At 46.1% G+C, this 17,059-nt stretch overlaps 2 protein-coding genes across 2 annotated transcripts; both read right to left on the bottom strand.

Moving 5' to 3' along the window:
* Window positions 1-756: 756 nt before the first annotated feature.
* On the bottom strand, window positions 757-7,961 carry LOC119178561 (uncharacterized). The gene is made up of 3 exons (XM_037429769.2): window positions 7,897-7,961; window positions 3,692-3,914; window positions 757-1,164 (listed from the first exon to the last, which is right to left on the bottom strand). The coding sequence occupies exons 1-3, from the start codon at window positions 7,959-7,961 to the stop codon at window positions 880-882; spliced, it is 573 nt and encodes a 190-aa protein (XP_037285666.2). The 3' UTR covers window positions 757-879.
* A 445-nt stretch (window positions 7,962-8,406) lies between these two features.
* On the bottom strand, window positions 8,407-16,769 carry LOC142768996 (uncharacterized). The gene is made up of 4 exons (XM_075871721.1): window positions 16,263-16,769; window positions 13,797-13,954; window positions 11,030-11,363; window positions 8,407-9,122 (listed from the first exon to the last, which is right to left on the bottom strand). Exons 1-4 carry the CDS (start codon window positions 16,448-16,450, stop codon window positions 8,738-8,740), a joined length of 1,065 nt encoding a protein of 354 aa, XP_075727836.1. The 5' UTR covers window positions 16,451-16,769; the 3' UTR covers window positions 8,407-8,737.
* Between the last annotated feature and the right edge of the window lie 290 nt (window positions 16,770-17,059).

Here is a 17,059-nt window from a genome sequence, read left to right on the forward strand (position 1 = left end):
AAGAACCCCAGGTGGTCGAAATCTCCGGAGCCTTCCCCTACGGCGTCTCTCATAATCATATGGTGGTTTTGGGACGTTAGACCCCACATCTCAATCAATTAAGGAGTACCGACAGGGAGCCATTCAGTAGCTTCAGCCTTCGGTGCAGCAAGAGGTACACGCCAGTGAGCCAGAAGTGCAACGCCTTTTCGCGTTCGCGGTTCAAGCTACGCACTCTGCCTCTCGCGTTCATGTGATCGTGCACATGGTATGCGCATGCGAACAGGCGGAATTTGGCATATGATGTGCCCCAGTGCGTGTAGACCTTTTCAACTGCCACAAGAATTAAATCATAATCTTTGGCTTTAATCGTCTGTATGAAGATCAGCAACGAGGTTAAAACGTGAACGGGTGAATGCATGCCAAACAGCGCCATTGAGGCCAAACAACAATAGACATAGTACAAGTTCTCACATCTATGTACAATGTACATTAAACTATACTCCTATGAATACACAGTTCAGGTTCGCGTTATGCCTATTCTTGTGACGAAGAGATCGACCTAGGTTTTTTCCCAAGAAAATTAAACCTTGTAAATACTAATGGCAGGCTGTATATTTTTGCCCGAAAGAGAAACTTGTAAGGCATTGCCGCAGGAGCATTGAGTACGCTCATAGATTTTATAAGTGAAGACCATTCATTGCGAAACATTGAATATTTTTGTGATATCTAAAAGAACTGTTTACCGGTATCATTGCCAGCGTCTCTGAGAAGGCGTTACTAATGCGTTTGAATGCATAGCAAAAAAACATGCCAGAAATTAGCACGAAGTTCTCCCAGGTGTTTACAAGTGTTTCTGGTGCACACTGATGACGCCATGTTTCGGGTACAAAATAAAGTCTAAAGGGCGCCGAACGAGAATACTCGTGAGACGTCGATGATCTGCTTCCAACGCGTAAAGCGGCAAACGTAGGCCTGGCGCACGCTGAAGCCGACGCGCACCGCGAAGCAGTGGTCACGCTGTTCGGAAGGAGCGGGAGAGGTGAGCTTGAGCAGTCTCGGCGTGGCCGGGTTAAGTGCCAACGCTCGCAACAGGGTGACCGCGATCGCTTCTTCATCGGCAAGTAGTACGGAGACGTCTCCGGTGCCGTCGGTCATCTCCTGGACCACGCCGTAGCCCAAGAGCTGCACACACACATACCTTATGGTTACCAAAATGGAATTATATATATATATATATATATATATATATATATATATATATATATATATATATATATATATATATATATATATATATATATATATATATATATATATATATATATATATAATAGTTTAGAATCGTTTATGCGATTAGATGGACGTTAACAGCGACGCTGTCTGGAGTCGACCCTTTACTAGAACAAACGGCGTAACGCTGGTCACGTGGCCTACTGCAGCAGTGATTGAGACTGCGTAGGAAATAGAGAGGCCTGGGTTTAGAGATGTGCCATGTCCAAAGAATCCTGGTGGAAAAGAGCGAATGCAGGGCTTTGTCGAGAAGGACGTGAATGGAGTTTGGTTGAAAGAAAGACAAATTGTAAGTTCACCAAGAGGGATGAGGGTGTGGCTCGGCCGAAAGGGCAAACCAATGAGAAGTACGCCAAGAGAGGCGAGTGGTGAGGCTTGGTGGCAAGAGCATCAGAACCCAGCTGCTTGCGAGCAGTATTTCAGTAAATGGCTCAGTGAACTATAAGAAATTGACCGTGTGTCTGCGTGTTTCGCTGCAAATATAGTCGAAAGACGATGGTCCTCTTTCGGCCAAGCGGCCATTTATGTTTTTGCCTTGCCTCAGACAGCGCCTCCTCTATGTTACATCGGCCGCATCTGGTTGGCGTTGATAAAATAAAGGAGGCGCCACGTGAGATGATGCCATCTGGCAGTGGGGTCGGGAAACATGAACTTGTGCAGAACCCAAGGCCACTGCCAGGTGGCAGCACCATATCGTCTGCAGAGTGCTCCATGCTCGGCATCGCATTTTCAGCGCAGTGTAAGAAATACCATACAAGTGTGGCAGCTAGGGCTAGTTGGTATGACATGACGATAGTTATAGCGTGAGAACAGAACGATGACACGGAGACAAGAAGGACACGAAGGACATGAGTGCTCGTGTCCTTCGTGTCCTTCTTGTCCCTGTGTCGTTTTTCTGTTCTCGTGCCATAACTTTCGTAAGAAATACCCAATTTTTTCGTGCATATAGCATCGTATTTTCAGCGCAGCGTACGAAATACTGACGTCTTGAGAATTACGCACGTCCTTTCTAGTAAGGGAACACCGACTAATACCTACGTTTGACGTTGCACCTCATATATGCATAATGTTTGCTTTTTGATCAGCAATATTGACAAGTATGAACGCTGCCACTAGATCGAGATGGCTGGACGTTGAGCTAGTGCTTAAGACAGACAGACAGACAGACAGACAGACAGACAGACAGACAGACAGACAGACAGACAGACAGACAGACAGACAGACAGACAGACAGACAGACAGACAGACAGACAGACGGGTGGGCGGGCGGGCTTTTTAGAGTGGCCAAGATGGCTTGTAATCGCGAGGAAGAAGCACCCCCAACGTAAGCATTAAACAAACAATAGCCAAGTGACGGGGGGCATAATATTCGCTGTTTCTACGGATTCCATAAAGTGTAGCTGGCTAAATTTTTTTCTTGTACGTATCCCCACATGAAGAAGGAGCATAGATATTCCAACAAGTTTACTGCAGGAAACGTTTGGGCCAGTATCTGTGGTGACATGCCCATTCTTGGGAGGTTTTCCGTTCCCGCAAGATTTCTAGCAATGCTGAAGTAATGTTGATACGCATGGTGGCAGTTTCTAACGCACAATATTGGTGCTGATAAGGCAGTGATCAGACTTGGTGTGACAGATGATTGCTAGCATTGGTATGGCGTCTAATCTGGGAAAACATTCAGTACACAACCTTGAGAATAGCCGCTCAGCCTCACTTGCACCTCAGGGCCAACAACAACCCTTTCTTTCTGTTGCCTCCTATGTATAAAAATACAAGATTTCATTGAGAGTTACAGAGAAAACGAAAAGACAGAAAACGAAGCCAATAAAAATACTTCGTGTGTGCATTAGATGTCTGCTGTAAGGCCTGTGTTCGTTGCGGCACTGTCGGAAAGACGGCTTGCAAGGGCAGTCGCGAGCGTTCCGACCGTAAGCCTTGGTATGTTCATGTCGGATGGCATATGCATCTGCTTCCATCACTGAAACGCCGTTGCGTGGACACGTAGTAACCAGTGGTAAACGCGACCAATTTTATGTTGAGGGGACAGCCACCGCAGTTACGACTCGAGCCCAAAGAAGCCCGACTTCCTCCGTCCCATAGTAAGGTGACAATATAAGGAGCAGAACATATGCTCTCTTATCCTACCATGTGTTTGCTCTATCCAGCAAAATTTGTGCGCGTTCGAAAGGGATTGGCTCTGTGTACATTACGGTTGGTTGTCAAGTAGCACAGAATATTCCTATTCAAGTTTTCTCCGCGAAATCTTTGGTATATTAAGTTGAGCCGTTAAAAATTTTTGAAACCGCAAGGATGGACATATATCTAATTCTCAGTTTATACGAGAAACCATGTATTACGCATCATTCCTATACAGCTCTGAATATTTAGTTCAGAGCCTGACCTCACTGCGCGCACTGACCTCCATGTCGTCGTTGAAGGCCAGAAGGCTAACGCTGTACGCGCCCTCTACGAGGCGTTTGACGAGTGACGCGCGATCGCAGTGGAACACGTCCATGTCATACTGCAGCAGCTTTTCCAAGTACTGGCTCTCGAACCGCTTCACGGTCACTCCGGCAGCATCCGCTTGAAGGCGCTCGAGTTGCGGCGATGCCGGACTCGTGCTCAGCAGTAGTGTCGAATGCCTTTAACGAAAGAACGACAACAAAAAAAGAAAGACAATATAATCTCGGCAGAAGCACCTCTTGAGCGTCAGAACCTCTCAATTTTCGCGAATATTCAAAGAACGGGAACCATGGGTGGCAGTTCTCTCGAAGCACCAGTGCAAAGCAAATAGAAATTATTAGTAAAATAGTAAAAAAACTGATTGAATAAGACGTATGCGTATTTGTTCTAGCACCCCGGTAAAAGAAAAGGTAAGGTACACTTTAGGTACGTATTCATGGTACATGACGCGTAGGTTCACACATCTGGTTCGGTGAAGAAATGTTGAATCTATAACCATATTCACGTTCACAACGTTGAAACAAGACTTTGATGATAAATATGGAAAAGGGGCAATTCGTGACCCATTTTTTCTTTCGATTATTGACCTAACTGGGAAACTAGTGTGCCGGGGTATGCCTTAGGTTTTACGTACTTGCAACCCACATTCTGCGCTCTTGATAATGATGCTACTGTGTCCTTAGCTTCAGTATTAGCGGAGTCCTATCAGTTAATATGACTACAGGCGTTTTTTTTTTTCAGCTACAGAACCTTTTTTAAACATTCTTTAGTTAACTGCTACAAGAACACCAGCGTACCTACCCACTACGCCATAAATCATCATAACGTTTGCGTTGTAGGGAAGCATTATCAGTTTTATTGTCTACGAGCACTGGCACGTACCCACCTCGGAATTGGCCAAGACAGCTTGTAGTAGCTTATACGACACAATATAAGCATTCATAATGCCATCTTCCTTTACTCTTCGGAGAAGCGTGGTGTCCAGCACCAACGTGTAATGAATTTGGTGCACTTTTTATGCTGTGGCTGACGACGATGAAGAATTATGGCTCGGGCTCTTGTAATGGGCTGGAGCATTCGATGACCCACTCGTTACCAATTTGCATTGTACGGCGCCTAGTTGTTCCTTTGCTGTTCTAAAACGGTTTGTCACTCATACTAACTAGATTCCTTTCCTGACAAGAAGCCTGCCTAGGGTCAGTTTGTGACAACGTTTCAAGGGAGTGGCATGTCTCAGTGGTAGAATACTGGGTTGGCATTAAGGGGACCTTTTATTTTTTATTTTATTTTATTAGAATACCCTCAGGGCCCGTAGGGCATTACAGAGGGGGTGGGTACAACATATATAACACACAAGAAAAAAAGACAAAATAAAGAAACAAGTATCAGATGCGCAAATCAGGAAGGCAACATAAGTCAACTAAAAATGTATAAGAATTCAAGCACATACAAGACAAAGATAGATAATGGAAACTGCGTATAGTTACAAGCATTGCTGAGAAATTGCAGTCTTGAATAACAAAGGGTCTGTTATTGATACAACGGAAGAGGGAAGGTGGTTCCAATCGGCTGCTGTTTTCGGTAAGAAGGCTGCTGAAAAGAATTTGGTGCGGCAAAACGGAATGGCAACCTTATGCTGATGATCAATGCGCGATGAGTGGTATGATGGTTGTGAAATGAGGTCTCGCTTCATTGATGGATTGTGAAAAAATATCTTATGAAAAAAATGCAGTCGCGCCAGTTTCCTCCGGACAGTTAAATTGGGTAGGTCAAGGTTAGATTTCATTTCTGATATGCTAGCAGTACGGGAATAATTAGAACAAATGAACCGAACTGAGCGGTTCTGAACAGATTCTAACGCGTTAATTAAATTTTGCTGCACGGGATCCCATATAGCGGACGCGTACTCAAGCTTTGGGCCTTGGTTCGAATCTCATTGTGTCGTTGCTGTTACTTTTAATTTGGTGCGATAGGGGTTACGGACATCGGCAATGGCCAACTACAGTGCACGCTACACTTGTTGTGATCTGATTACAGCTTTCGCTGTGAAATTAAAAGCAAGTTTGATAGAGAGAGGATCAAAGCTATAAGAGGCAAAAAATGTAAAAAAGCAATGAAAAGAAAGCAGTATGAATAAAAGGAGGACAAAAACTGAAAAACAGAGATAAAACACTTTCTTCATGCTGGCCACCCACAGTGTAAAGCTACCTTTTTTTATATATATCCGGCTCATGAATAGCACCTATTTTTCTCTCACAACCACTGACGCCACCACCGACACCGCAATTTCCACGTAACGAGCTCTTCAGCGCTACCACGTTAATATGGCCGCTGGGGACCCTTACGTTCTTTTAGCCAGCTGAAGCAGGGACAAAAAGCAGGTCATTGCGAAAAGCATGTCATGGCTGATTTTTAGTCTTGCATCCAATAACAAGCTTGTTTCCGGTCGGAATTGACCAATAAATGAGAAGGGAGGGTGAGGGTGGGATTTTACTACTATCGTAAATCATGACAGCGTCGGTGCGCTGCGGCTTCTTGTTCGTTGGTGTCACAGACACTGCGACCCCGACACAACCAGTCTACCACTGTCTTCTTTTTTTTTCAAGACGAAGGTGTATAACAACTATGCCTTACCAGTACTTGCCTGCAGGAAGCAGAAATGTGGAGGCTGACAAAGGGAGTTCAGCTCAAATTGAGGATGCCGCAGCGAGCAACGGAAAGAAAAATGATAGGTGTAACCTTAGGAGACGAGACGAGAGCAGACTGGATCAGGGAACAAACGGGGTTCAAGGATATAATAGTTAAAATCAAAAAGAAATGGACATGGGTCGAGCACGAACCGCATCGGCAGGATAACCGCTGGTCATTAAGGGTAACTGCATGTACTCCAAGAGAAGGCAAACGCACGAACGGGAGACAGAATGCTATGTGGGCAGATGAGATTAAAAAGTTCACAGGCATAACGTGGCAGAAGAAAGCACTGAACCGGGTTAATGCGGAACATGTGAGAGGTATCTTCCCTGCAGTGGGTGTAGTCGGGCTAATGGTGATAATGATGAGGGGGGAGGGGGGAAGAGCACCAAGTTGAAACTCGGCCTGCTAATAGAGAACCCTACGTGAGGCTCTGACTATGGCACGGCAACTTACCATGTTTGTGAAAAGGCATTGCAAAAAAGCTCCGAAATGCAAGAAGCTATTGTGTTAATGCTGTCAGAGCTAGGCCTTTCACTCGCACAAGGTTTGTAGCCGATTCGCACTTTCTGTCCTTCCGTAACCTCCAGCGAGCACGAAAAAATTGTCGGCAATGTTCTGCCTTAAGACTGTTAAGTCCAAGACAAAAGCAATTCTGCTTGCCGTCATTCTGAACTTGTGTTGAAACAGGGTGATAAACAAGGACGGCAAGAAGCGAATGCTGCACATTTTAAGATTCGATGTGGACGTTACTTATCAGACTCGTTCATCCCGTTACTCTACGGGATGAACGTGTACTCTATATTCTGAAATAGAACAATTACGGTAGATGTAGAATTTCCACCATCTCGCGTCACTATACATAAGAAGCATCCTTCAGCGTTATGTTCAAATTTGAACATGGAGGTTGAATAGGCAGTTGAAGTTTTTAGTTTTCATTCATTTCAGAGGATGTGCTTGTACGTACACTAAAGTCCATATGTCCTTTCCGAAATCTTTACGTTATGTTACGTCCCGATTCATAAGGAATACATTGTTCCTAAATATAAAAATTGTGCTCAATTTTTTTTCATTACTTTTCAGTATTGGCAAGTTAGTGACACTAGCTGGAGTAGTGCGCATTTGCAGTTACAATTTCGGTATAACTCTCAGCCGAGAATTGCGGATTAGCAGGCGTGAGCAGCAAAAACAGATCAACCATGGTATGCGTGTTAACGTATAAGTACCACTGGCAAGCTTTCTTCATTAGAGATTATCTGGAGTGGCGGTCATCCTACGAATACTTCAGGACTTTCTAGAAGCAATAACTCTCACAGTGTCAATTATAGCGTACAGATTGCTTGATACTCCTCCCCACTGTGTTGTTGGCGTCTTTGCAGGAAGTCGTAGTCTAAATTAAGAGTTTGATCCTTATTCTACGTTCGTAATAATCACGTGCGACTACAGGACATCACTGCCAGTTCCACTCGCCTGTAGGGGAAAGGGGGCATCTCTAGCACGAACTGCTGCTCGATGTGCTCTGGTAGGCGCACCATGATGTTTTGTGAGGAGAGCAAGTCGACGAAAGCGGCTGTTAGCTCTGGACCAACACCTTCGCCATGGTGGCCGCGGTCTACGGTCAGCTGATCCAGTATAATCAGGTCATCGGCGAACTGGCGCCAGGACAGACTGCCCAACACCTCGTCTACAGAAAACAGCGTGCGCGAGGCGACATGTGTGTCATTCGTGGGTCTGTCAAGGCGACACCACTGATTACAATGTTCTGCAGTAAAGCGCGGGGTTGAGCGTCCGATCACATTGGCTGCAATGCCTTGCCGAGAAAGAGAAAAAAGAACAAGACTCCGACTGCACGACTTGAATATCCCGCTCACTTGGAGTGTTTCTACTTACTGAGGTACAACGTTACTTTTATGCTCGAAGCAGCTGCATGCTACGTGTAGGCGCCTATTTCCAAGCAAACGCAAGACAACGAAGACTGAATGCTTTCCGAAAAGTTTCCTTTATTTCAAATTATCCGGCATGGAAGAAGAATTCTGGTATCGGGTCAATAAGATTACACGGTGCAAATCACACAAGTTCAAATTTTAAGATAGTGCTCTCACGTCCAATCAATGATAGCCGCTAAGAGTATTTGCAATGTAAAGATCGCTCTTTCGGTTGTGTTTGAGACAACTCTCCATACGTCTACTAATCCATCGGGTGTGCGTCACGTATGCAACTTTGGGGGATTGTTTCGAAAATTCTTTTCGTCTCGAGCGCGATGGGCGCGTCAGCTTGAACCGAGGCGACGTAGGCGCCGCATCACGCACGTCTACATAGAAAATATTCTACTATAGTCGAACTTGAGTTCGTTGTCGCTGAAGCGGCAGACTGAGTGTTTGGAGACGCTCCAGCCGAGGGTTCGCACGAGGAAAGACTCTTCCTCGGTGGGCCAGAGCGGGCTCACGAGCACCACGCCCTTGTCATTGGCCGTCGGGCAGCGTTGCAGGAAGTTGCCTATGAGCATGCGCGCCAAGTCTTGAGTGTCCGCGGCTAGCATGTAAAAGCACCACGAGCCGTCTGACATCAGCTGCACGATGCTGTAGCCAGCCACGGAGCCGTCTTCTCTCAGCGCCACGTCGCTGATGGCGCCTTCCTCCTCCATGAAGGCCTGGAGCAGCTCCGACCTGTCCACGGTCGTCAGGACGTCGTCGTACCTGCGTCATCAGTCAAGCAAGTTAAGTTTGAGCGAATTGATTGTCTCCAGATTGCATCATTGAATTCAGTGATAGCTGTTTAACTTATGCATCGCCCGTGTAACGAGCCATGATGATTTCAGTCGTGCATTACAAATATCTCTTGCATTATATTCACTGTCTGTTGCATACAGAAAAGGTGTTAAAAGGAAGAATGTTCAAAGTATATTAGAATAAGAACGTTGCATATCAAGAAAAGAGAGTAAAAGGAATAAGAGAAAGCCTTTGGACAGTGCGCACATGTATTTGTGGGTGAGTGGTCACAGCTGTGTATGTGCTACTGGAGCTCAAATGCTGTGAAGGCGTTCAGCTTGCCATGAAATCTGCGCGCATGCGTATGTGTTGCTCCTATACCTCCGCATCATTGCACAGATTTAGTTGACAGTCCGTAGCAGCTGTGCGAATGCAGCCTGCGGCAGGCTGCGTGCGCAAAGCTGTTGCAGACTGTCAACTAAATTTGTCCGTTATCCCGTGAACCACCACATTCGCGGCATGTGGTGGTCCGGGTGCATCAGTCCTGGGTCAAGATATTGTGCTACAATCATGCTTCATTACCCTTCACTTTCAGGCTTCTTTCTTGGCGCGATTAGAGTATATTTCATCTAGAGACAAGTTTTCTTTTTTGAGGGGGGGGGGGGATTTTCGCTTCTCGTCAACTACTTTCAAAAGTTGCTGTTTATTCATACACCTCGGCATCCCTACTGCCAGTTTCTCACTACACTACTTCTATTCGCAATTCCAACGAAGTGATTTTCTAGTCGAACACCGATAGTGAAGATTAAGTAGTTTAATATGTCTCTGAATATAACTATTTCCTCCGTGTCGAAAAATCTCTCGTGCTGGACCTAAGCGACCCCAGCGTGGCATCCGTGAATAAAGAAGTAGACTTCTGAAGTAAGAAATAAGAAATGATTAAAGAAGTAGACTTCTAAAGTAACAAATTAGAAAAAATTGAGAACGGACAAGGAGAGGAAAATAACGGAAAAGAAGAACAAAAAAAAACAGACAGGACATGTTTTTTATTTTGTTGATTGTATTTTTTGTGCAAATTTGTCACGTCTGAAAATGGTTCAAACCAAGAGCCCAACTCGCACCTCTAATGAAAAAACGTTATGGACCATCTCCCAGAAGGAAACCCTGCTGGGCTGCGAAGCAGCAGCGGTGCTCAAGGCGTTGACCCGGTTGAAACAGGAGTGGACGCGTGTGCTGGACAAACGGTTTGAAGGAAAACTCGGGGTAGCGCTTACATAAGTAAATGTTCGTTTGAAACGCAAAGACACGAGAGGCCGGTTGGGTTTCGTGTAAGTTTCGTTGGAGATCAACGAGCCGAAAGAGTGTTTCCAGTCGACGTGCGGTTGAGCGTTAAAGGTGGTGGAGAGGGTGAAGCAAGATGAAGGTGTGTTGCGAGCGGGTGCAGGAATCAGCAGCTGCGGGTGGGGTGCTGCGGCGAGCGTACTGCGGGTGAGAGAGAGAGTGACGTCAGCGCTTACCTGCAAAAGAAACGTGCGACGTGCGAGGGGAGTGTGACGTCAACGCACAGCTGCGGCATGACCTACTTGGCACCGCTCTAACACCTGCAGCGAGGGGAACGCGTTGCGGTGCATTCATACGAACGCACGTACGTATGGCGACACAGCCGTGAGGCAAAGAGCTGATTCGCATCAAATAGCCTTGTTCATGCACATGGCAATGTATACACTGAAGGTGGGGTACCCCGGTCATCCGGCTTATGACATCATTGTTTAGTGTTTGCCCGTTGGTGCAGGCTTGTGTGCAGCCGCTTTTGAAGAGGGGTCACGGACTTATAAAGTTGTATCCGGCCATAAGTCTTACAGAGAACCACTCCCGATTTAATTTTTTTTACTCACTTTCGCAGTCGGTCCCAAAAGGCCTTCTCAAAGGGCTTGACGCTCACTCCACGCGTGTCCATCACCGTCATCTTGGACGCGTCCACCTTGACGGGCTCGTTGCGTCCGAGCAGCACGGTAGAGCGCACCATGAACAAGTTCATGCGGTTGAACAGGGGCTCCAGTGGCAGGATGCAGCGCATGAACTTGTTCTTGCTGCCTGCCTTGTCGAGGCCCGCCTTGAGAAGCTCGGTGCCGATGCGCCTGTGGCGCATATCCTCCCTCACATCCAGCAGGCCCAGGAACACCACGTCTTCGCTGTACCTCACCATCGATATGGTGCCGAACACTTCACCTGGGATAGGTTCCCCGATGCCTGAGTTTTGACGTAGTCTCTTAAAATGTGGCCGCTGGTGACCCCCGAAACGCGCAGTTCATGCGTGTGATTGCCTCGGAAACGCAAACTACTATACCCAACTTAACCCTGGAATTCTCGAGTACAGCTTTGAACATTGAACATTGCTGTGGGCTTTAAGGTTTAAGCGAATCCATGCACCCTCCGCAGGATCACTATACTCGCGAACATTCCTTGGCAACGAAGGGAAAGTTACGGGGGAAGAGCTGCTGCACATGTTCGGGTATGAAGCAGTGCGGTTCGGCTCGCGCTTCGAATGGCGGTCGTGTTCGAATAATGAACACTGCATGGCATTAGCTACGTCTGCTTAGACAGCCATTTGCGAGTGGAATGTGTCACAAGCTCTTTCAGCGAGTCGTCAACATAGCGGGATGGCGACGAGTGCTTCCCCGAAGACGAAGACGCCATTTTTACTGTGAGGTGTACGTAGCGCGTGCGTTGTTCTTACACGTGCAAAAAAGCGAAGTGACACTGCATGAAATAAATGTATTATGGATATGTCATTGCTGTGTGCGGTGTCGGCTTATAAGCAACATCCTTATAAAAGAAGGTAATGTTGTTTTTGATAATTTTACGCAGAAAATACGGACGAGATAGTGAGACTCAATATTCTTCAGCGGTGGTACATGCCTAGTTTGGCTCCGTATAGGGTTCCCTTCATTGCCAAAAAAAGTAGTCCGCGAGTATAGTCGATCACTGCACTCTTTTCGGTTTTCTTAGACCACGGTCGAACTGCGAAAACGCACGGGCGGTACTTCAGCTCGTCACTTCAGTTCGATCCACGATGATCGTGATGTTGTTTTGCGTTTAAGGTAACATATTGTGGCATCACCCTTGGCACACCGCGACACGCAGCTGCTTCGAGTACATGTGCCTACATTGCTTTCATCAGGATTACCCATTTGCTCTCATTGTAGGAATGAAAGGCATACACATGCAGTACCACTGAAAGTGGGAATGGGGGAGGAATTCTGTGGACCACGGCTCTCGAAATCACCTCAGCCGCAGTGACGAAGTTTAACACCGCATTTAGGAACACCGTCCTTGACTTAAACTTGGCTCGCCCCTGCCTTCAATGCAGCGCGTGTAGAACGCGTTTGTGCTGCATCGAAGGCGGTGGCAAGGTGAGTTCAAGTCAAAGAACGTTTCTTTACACGGGGGCACTTGAAAGAATTCCAATTCTGATGCACATAGTAATTAGGAACTTTTTTTAAACATATGGGAGAGTCATGTGAGCCTAAACGTGGCCCACGTGTTTGAGAACCCTAGTGTGGACAGCGCAAAACGAGAAAAATATTTTCAACTGGCACCTATAGCTTGTATGATTTCCAGCAACCACGTCAGCGTGTTGTCCTGGCCACAGAGTTTCTATAGTATCCCCGTGGATACTATAGAGGAAACCATGGGCCTGCCATCATTCAGCCACCCCGGGAATTATGAGCGGTACAAGCTTCAAGGACGATAGTCTGCGCGGGATGCATCGACGCAGTAATTCTGTCTATCTGTCTGTTTTTCGCACGATTCAGCCACTCGATGAAAGCTACAGCACTTCCTCAGCGTCCAGCTATCTCTATCTGTGGGGTATACGTTCATACTAGTGAACATTCTCACTCAAAAAGCAAGTATTATGCATACTTGAGGTAAACATCAATACGCACGTATCATGTAGTGTGTTTCTTTATTTCTAAAATGTATTGATACGTAATTCTAAAAACAGCACTGCTTATTACTCTGCGCGGACAATGCGACGCTATGAACGACAAAAAGGTGGGTGTTTGCTACGCTTCGTTATAACGACATGGTGCTGCCACCTACCAGTAATGCATTTTGGCTTTCGTTGCGGATAAAATAATGGTTTGCTGTGAACTTCACGTGCTGGCTTTCAACTGATGCCAGCCTCAAGAGTCAAGGTGGCGAAGTTAGACTGGAGCAACTTTTGCTGAGCTGCGTGAAGTTCGACTTGCGACATAGTGTCTGCATACTACATGAAGACGACCAACTTTCTGCTTCATCATTCCCATGCTGGTTTGAAATGACTTAGCGTTCTCATAGACACCAGCACTACATTTCCATTTCGTGTACTACTATGAAACTCTTTGTGGTTCTGGCCGTGTAGGACAGTTCAGTCATATTGGCGATATATGTCTTGCTTCCCTCGTTGAAGTACGAGGCAACAGCAGAGAGACGGCACATAAAGAAAAGAATGCGCACAATTCACTAGCTTTCTTGTACTTCTCTCTTTTTTTTTTTTAATATGACATGTGTTTGTGTCTGCGTTTTAGACGAAACAGTGAGAAACGGTGTTAACTCGATCTCGAAGTCCGTCCGAGATGCAGAGGTTTTACAGACGCATGGCTGCGTGCAGATGCTTACCGTCATCGCTGACGGCCACCAGGAAGCTGTCGGGCTGCATCTTCCACGACGTCTCGAGAGTGTTCTTGGAGAAGAGGTAATTGGTTTGGAGTCGAATTTTATAGGCCGCCTCCAGCTCTTCAGGTCGCATTGCCCGAATGACGAAGTTCCGTTGAAGTCTGAGTGCCGTTGTCCAAAATGAAAAAAAAAAAGCACCGCGGAATAGTTACGAGCCCCTTTACAGATGCTGCTGAATGAACAGTTTGCAATATTCTGCATTCTAAAGGAGGCGGAAATGTTGTAGGCCCATGTGCTCAGATTTGGGTGCACGTTAAAGAACCCCAGGTGGTGTAAATTTCCGGAGCCCGCCACTGCGGCGTCTCTCATAATCATATGGTGGTTTTGGGACGTTAAACCCCACATATCAATTGCAATTATCTGCAAGGCGGCTTTCCATTAAGGTTTGTTTTCTAACCAAAAACTCTCGTTCACAGACAGCTTTTCTCGCTCATTGTGTTGTACTCGTGTGCTCGCGTGCCATCGCTGCACAATGAGCGAAAAAAGCAGCTTGTTAACGAGAGTTTTTGGTTGGAAAACAAGCCTTACGGGAAAGCCGACTTGCACATTATCGCAAACTGTCCATTTGTTGCAGGGCAGCTAGATTGAGATTATTGCTTTACTGGGCTAGATAGTGTCTATTGTATGAATAAGCCAGCATTAGCGTTGCGTAGCCTCGACAGAAAGGTAACGAGCATGCAACTGACTTAGAAATATTCTTGCTTGAGCGATGCACGGATATTTAAAGTCATGCAAATGGAAGGACAAAAGAACGTGGGTGACTGTATAGCCTACTTATTTTCAGGTAATATTTCTTCCAAGAATATTGGATTGGTGCTAAAATCAATTTTCCTGTCACGTTACGTCATGCTGACGTCCGAGCTGCCTTTCTAGCACACAGCCGCAAACTTCAAAGAACGAGAAGAACACTTGCGCCACCTTTCTTGTTGATTTCCCGTAGCTCTTCGGAAAGCGACGGCAGAGCTACGATGGTGCACCGCTGAGCTACGAGCTGAAACACTGGCATTCATATCGCGTGCGCGTGTTTTACGTAAACTAATTCATGGGCTGTTGCTTCATCAATGTAAAGGCCCTGGTAAAGGCATCACAAGAGGAGGGTTATTTTCGCTTTACAGAGTTATCAACCCCAAGTGCTTGTACATATTGTTACGTGGAGAAAGGCGTCTGAGAATATATTTGCAGCGGGTTTACAAGCGGGCGTCCAAGATGGAGCCCAGTTTGCACGAGTGATCAAACGTCGTCGTCTTCGCTATCGAGTTTATCTCGGGCAACCCGAAGCAATATTTAACACACTTGCACACACATGCACGCGCGCAACCCTGGTAGCTTGCATATCGACGTCTTTTGCATGCAGTACTTTTGAAAACGTTGCTACTTTTAGTGCCATTTCGCTACTTTTTGAATACAATAGGTCACTATTACCCAGCTAATTGTGCCGTAACACAGTGGGTTAAGTGTTTTGTCATGCATTATCCAATTTCGCGAAACTGCCGACATGAACTTACTGTAACAACTTTCTTCGAAACATTAATTAAACAGAGACTATTTCTTCAAAGAGCCATCTGTACATTGCAAAATATAAATATTTGCCTATTTATTCGTTCCTCAAGAGCGCACACTACACCGCTACAATATTTGCCATCCTTACGTCTCATATCTTTAAGACAAAAATTGTTAACATTATGTCCATAATAAAGGTAACCTGGCTAATTTGGTGAATTGGCTTCATATGATTAATAGGTCCTCCAAATATTCTTTACCTTACCAAAGGGGTTGCGATATACGCTTAAATAAACACGTCCAATAGGTTTACGTTTGAAGCAAATGTTTTGTAGTGGGTGTTCTGCGCTCATCTACTATAAATAACGAGGCACTTTATTTAAAATATTGGTGGTCTAACACGGATGACATGCAGGTGTTAGAAAGTAACATTTCAGCGAATGATTGCTTCAAGTCATTTCGGGGAAACCTTGATTAGTGTTTGACACAGAGACTGCGGTGGAGAAGCAAAAGTCGCAAGAACGAAGTATTCTGGATAAGGTTGCGTTCCGTCATCAACCCTCCACCCACCGTAAAGCTAACTGCTATTAAGTGCAAACGCTAATACATCCGTATTTGTGCCGTTTAAAGTAATGCATATTATGCCGATTTTTTAATACAAAGAATTCTAGCACGTGGAATACAATTACAAGCGCTGCAGTTCGATTGCTCGAATCATAACGAAGCCAATTGAACTACAGTTCAGGCAACTATCTTTCCTTTAGGCTGAGACCCTATCCTATGCGATCGGAACTACTGTATATGATGTTTGCCTTCAATATAGGGTATACGTAAGATCACTATTGCCTCAGTCCGCACTACTACTCGAATCATAACAAAGCCAATCGAACCACGCTCCTCGGCACTCACTTTTCCTCGGACTCCTCTGTTGTTGGGTGCTCGACCGTGGCGGCAGAGAGCTGACCGATGGACGGCTTCGAGCCAGTGCCTCTCATTAGGAAGGTCCGCTTCGAGACCACATTGTCCGATGACTCTTTGGCCTTGAGGCCACGGTAGCAGCAATCGAACATGTCCGCGATTCGTTCTACACGATTCATTCGAAGAGACCCGAAGGAAGAACAGGCGAGCCCTGGCGCGAGGTTCTCGTCTCCTCAGGCGGCACTGACCCGTCGAAATATGCAGTCCACGTCACTGAAGCCGTCCGGTGTCGTGGACGCGAGGAATCTCGTCGAGTCACCTCGCGCAGATCTTGTTCCTGGTGGGACGCTAATATGGAGCGTTGTGGGCCAGCTTTGTCAAGCTGTGGGCTGGTTAAACGAACCTGCCCCGTTCGTAGATTTAGAAAAATACGGTGGTCCCGACGTAAACGCCGAGTTCGGCGTCTGCAGCCGAGCCCTCGTGCACGTGATCTCTCACGTGGCGCCTCGTTTCGTTTTCTTTCACTAGGCACGTTCTCACTGCAGTTTGCTATTTAAGAAGTACGTGAATTACTGAAATTCGAATTATTATTATCAAGGAACATTTCATCAAAAAGAATGAAATAATGAAGTAACAAGAAATCTTGAAGAAACTAGATTGTGCTCTCGGTGAATCGAAAAACATCCACCGAAGCGCGGCGTTGAAGAATGTCTGTGTCGTTCTCGTTCGACGTGACGCCTCTTTCGCTCCAATTTTTGCAGCTGTACCATGTTTCGTTTAGGACCTAC

Source organism: Rhipicephalus microplus, chromosome 1 (genome assembly GCF_043290135.1).
Source record: "Rhipicephalus microplus isolate Deutch F79 chromosome 1, USDA_Rmic, whole genome shotgun sequence".
In the NCBI taxonomy this organism is placed as follows: Eukaryota; Metazoa; Arthropoda; class Arachnida; order Ixodida; family Ixodidae; genus Rhipicephalus; species Rhipicephalus microplus.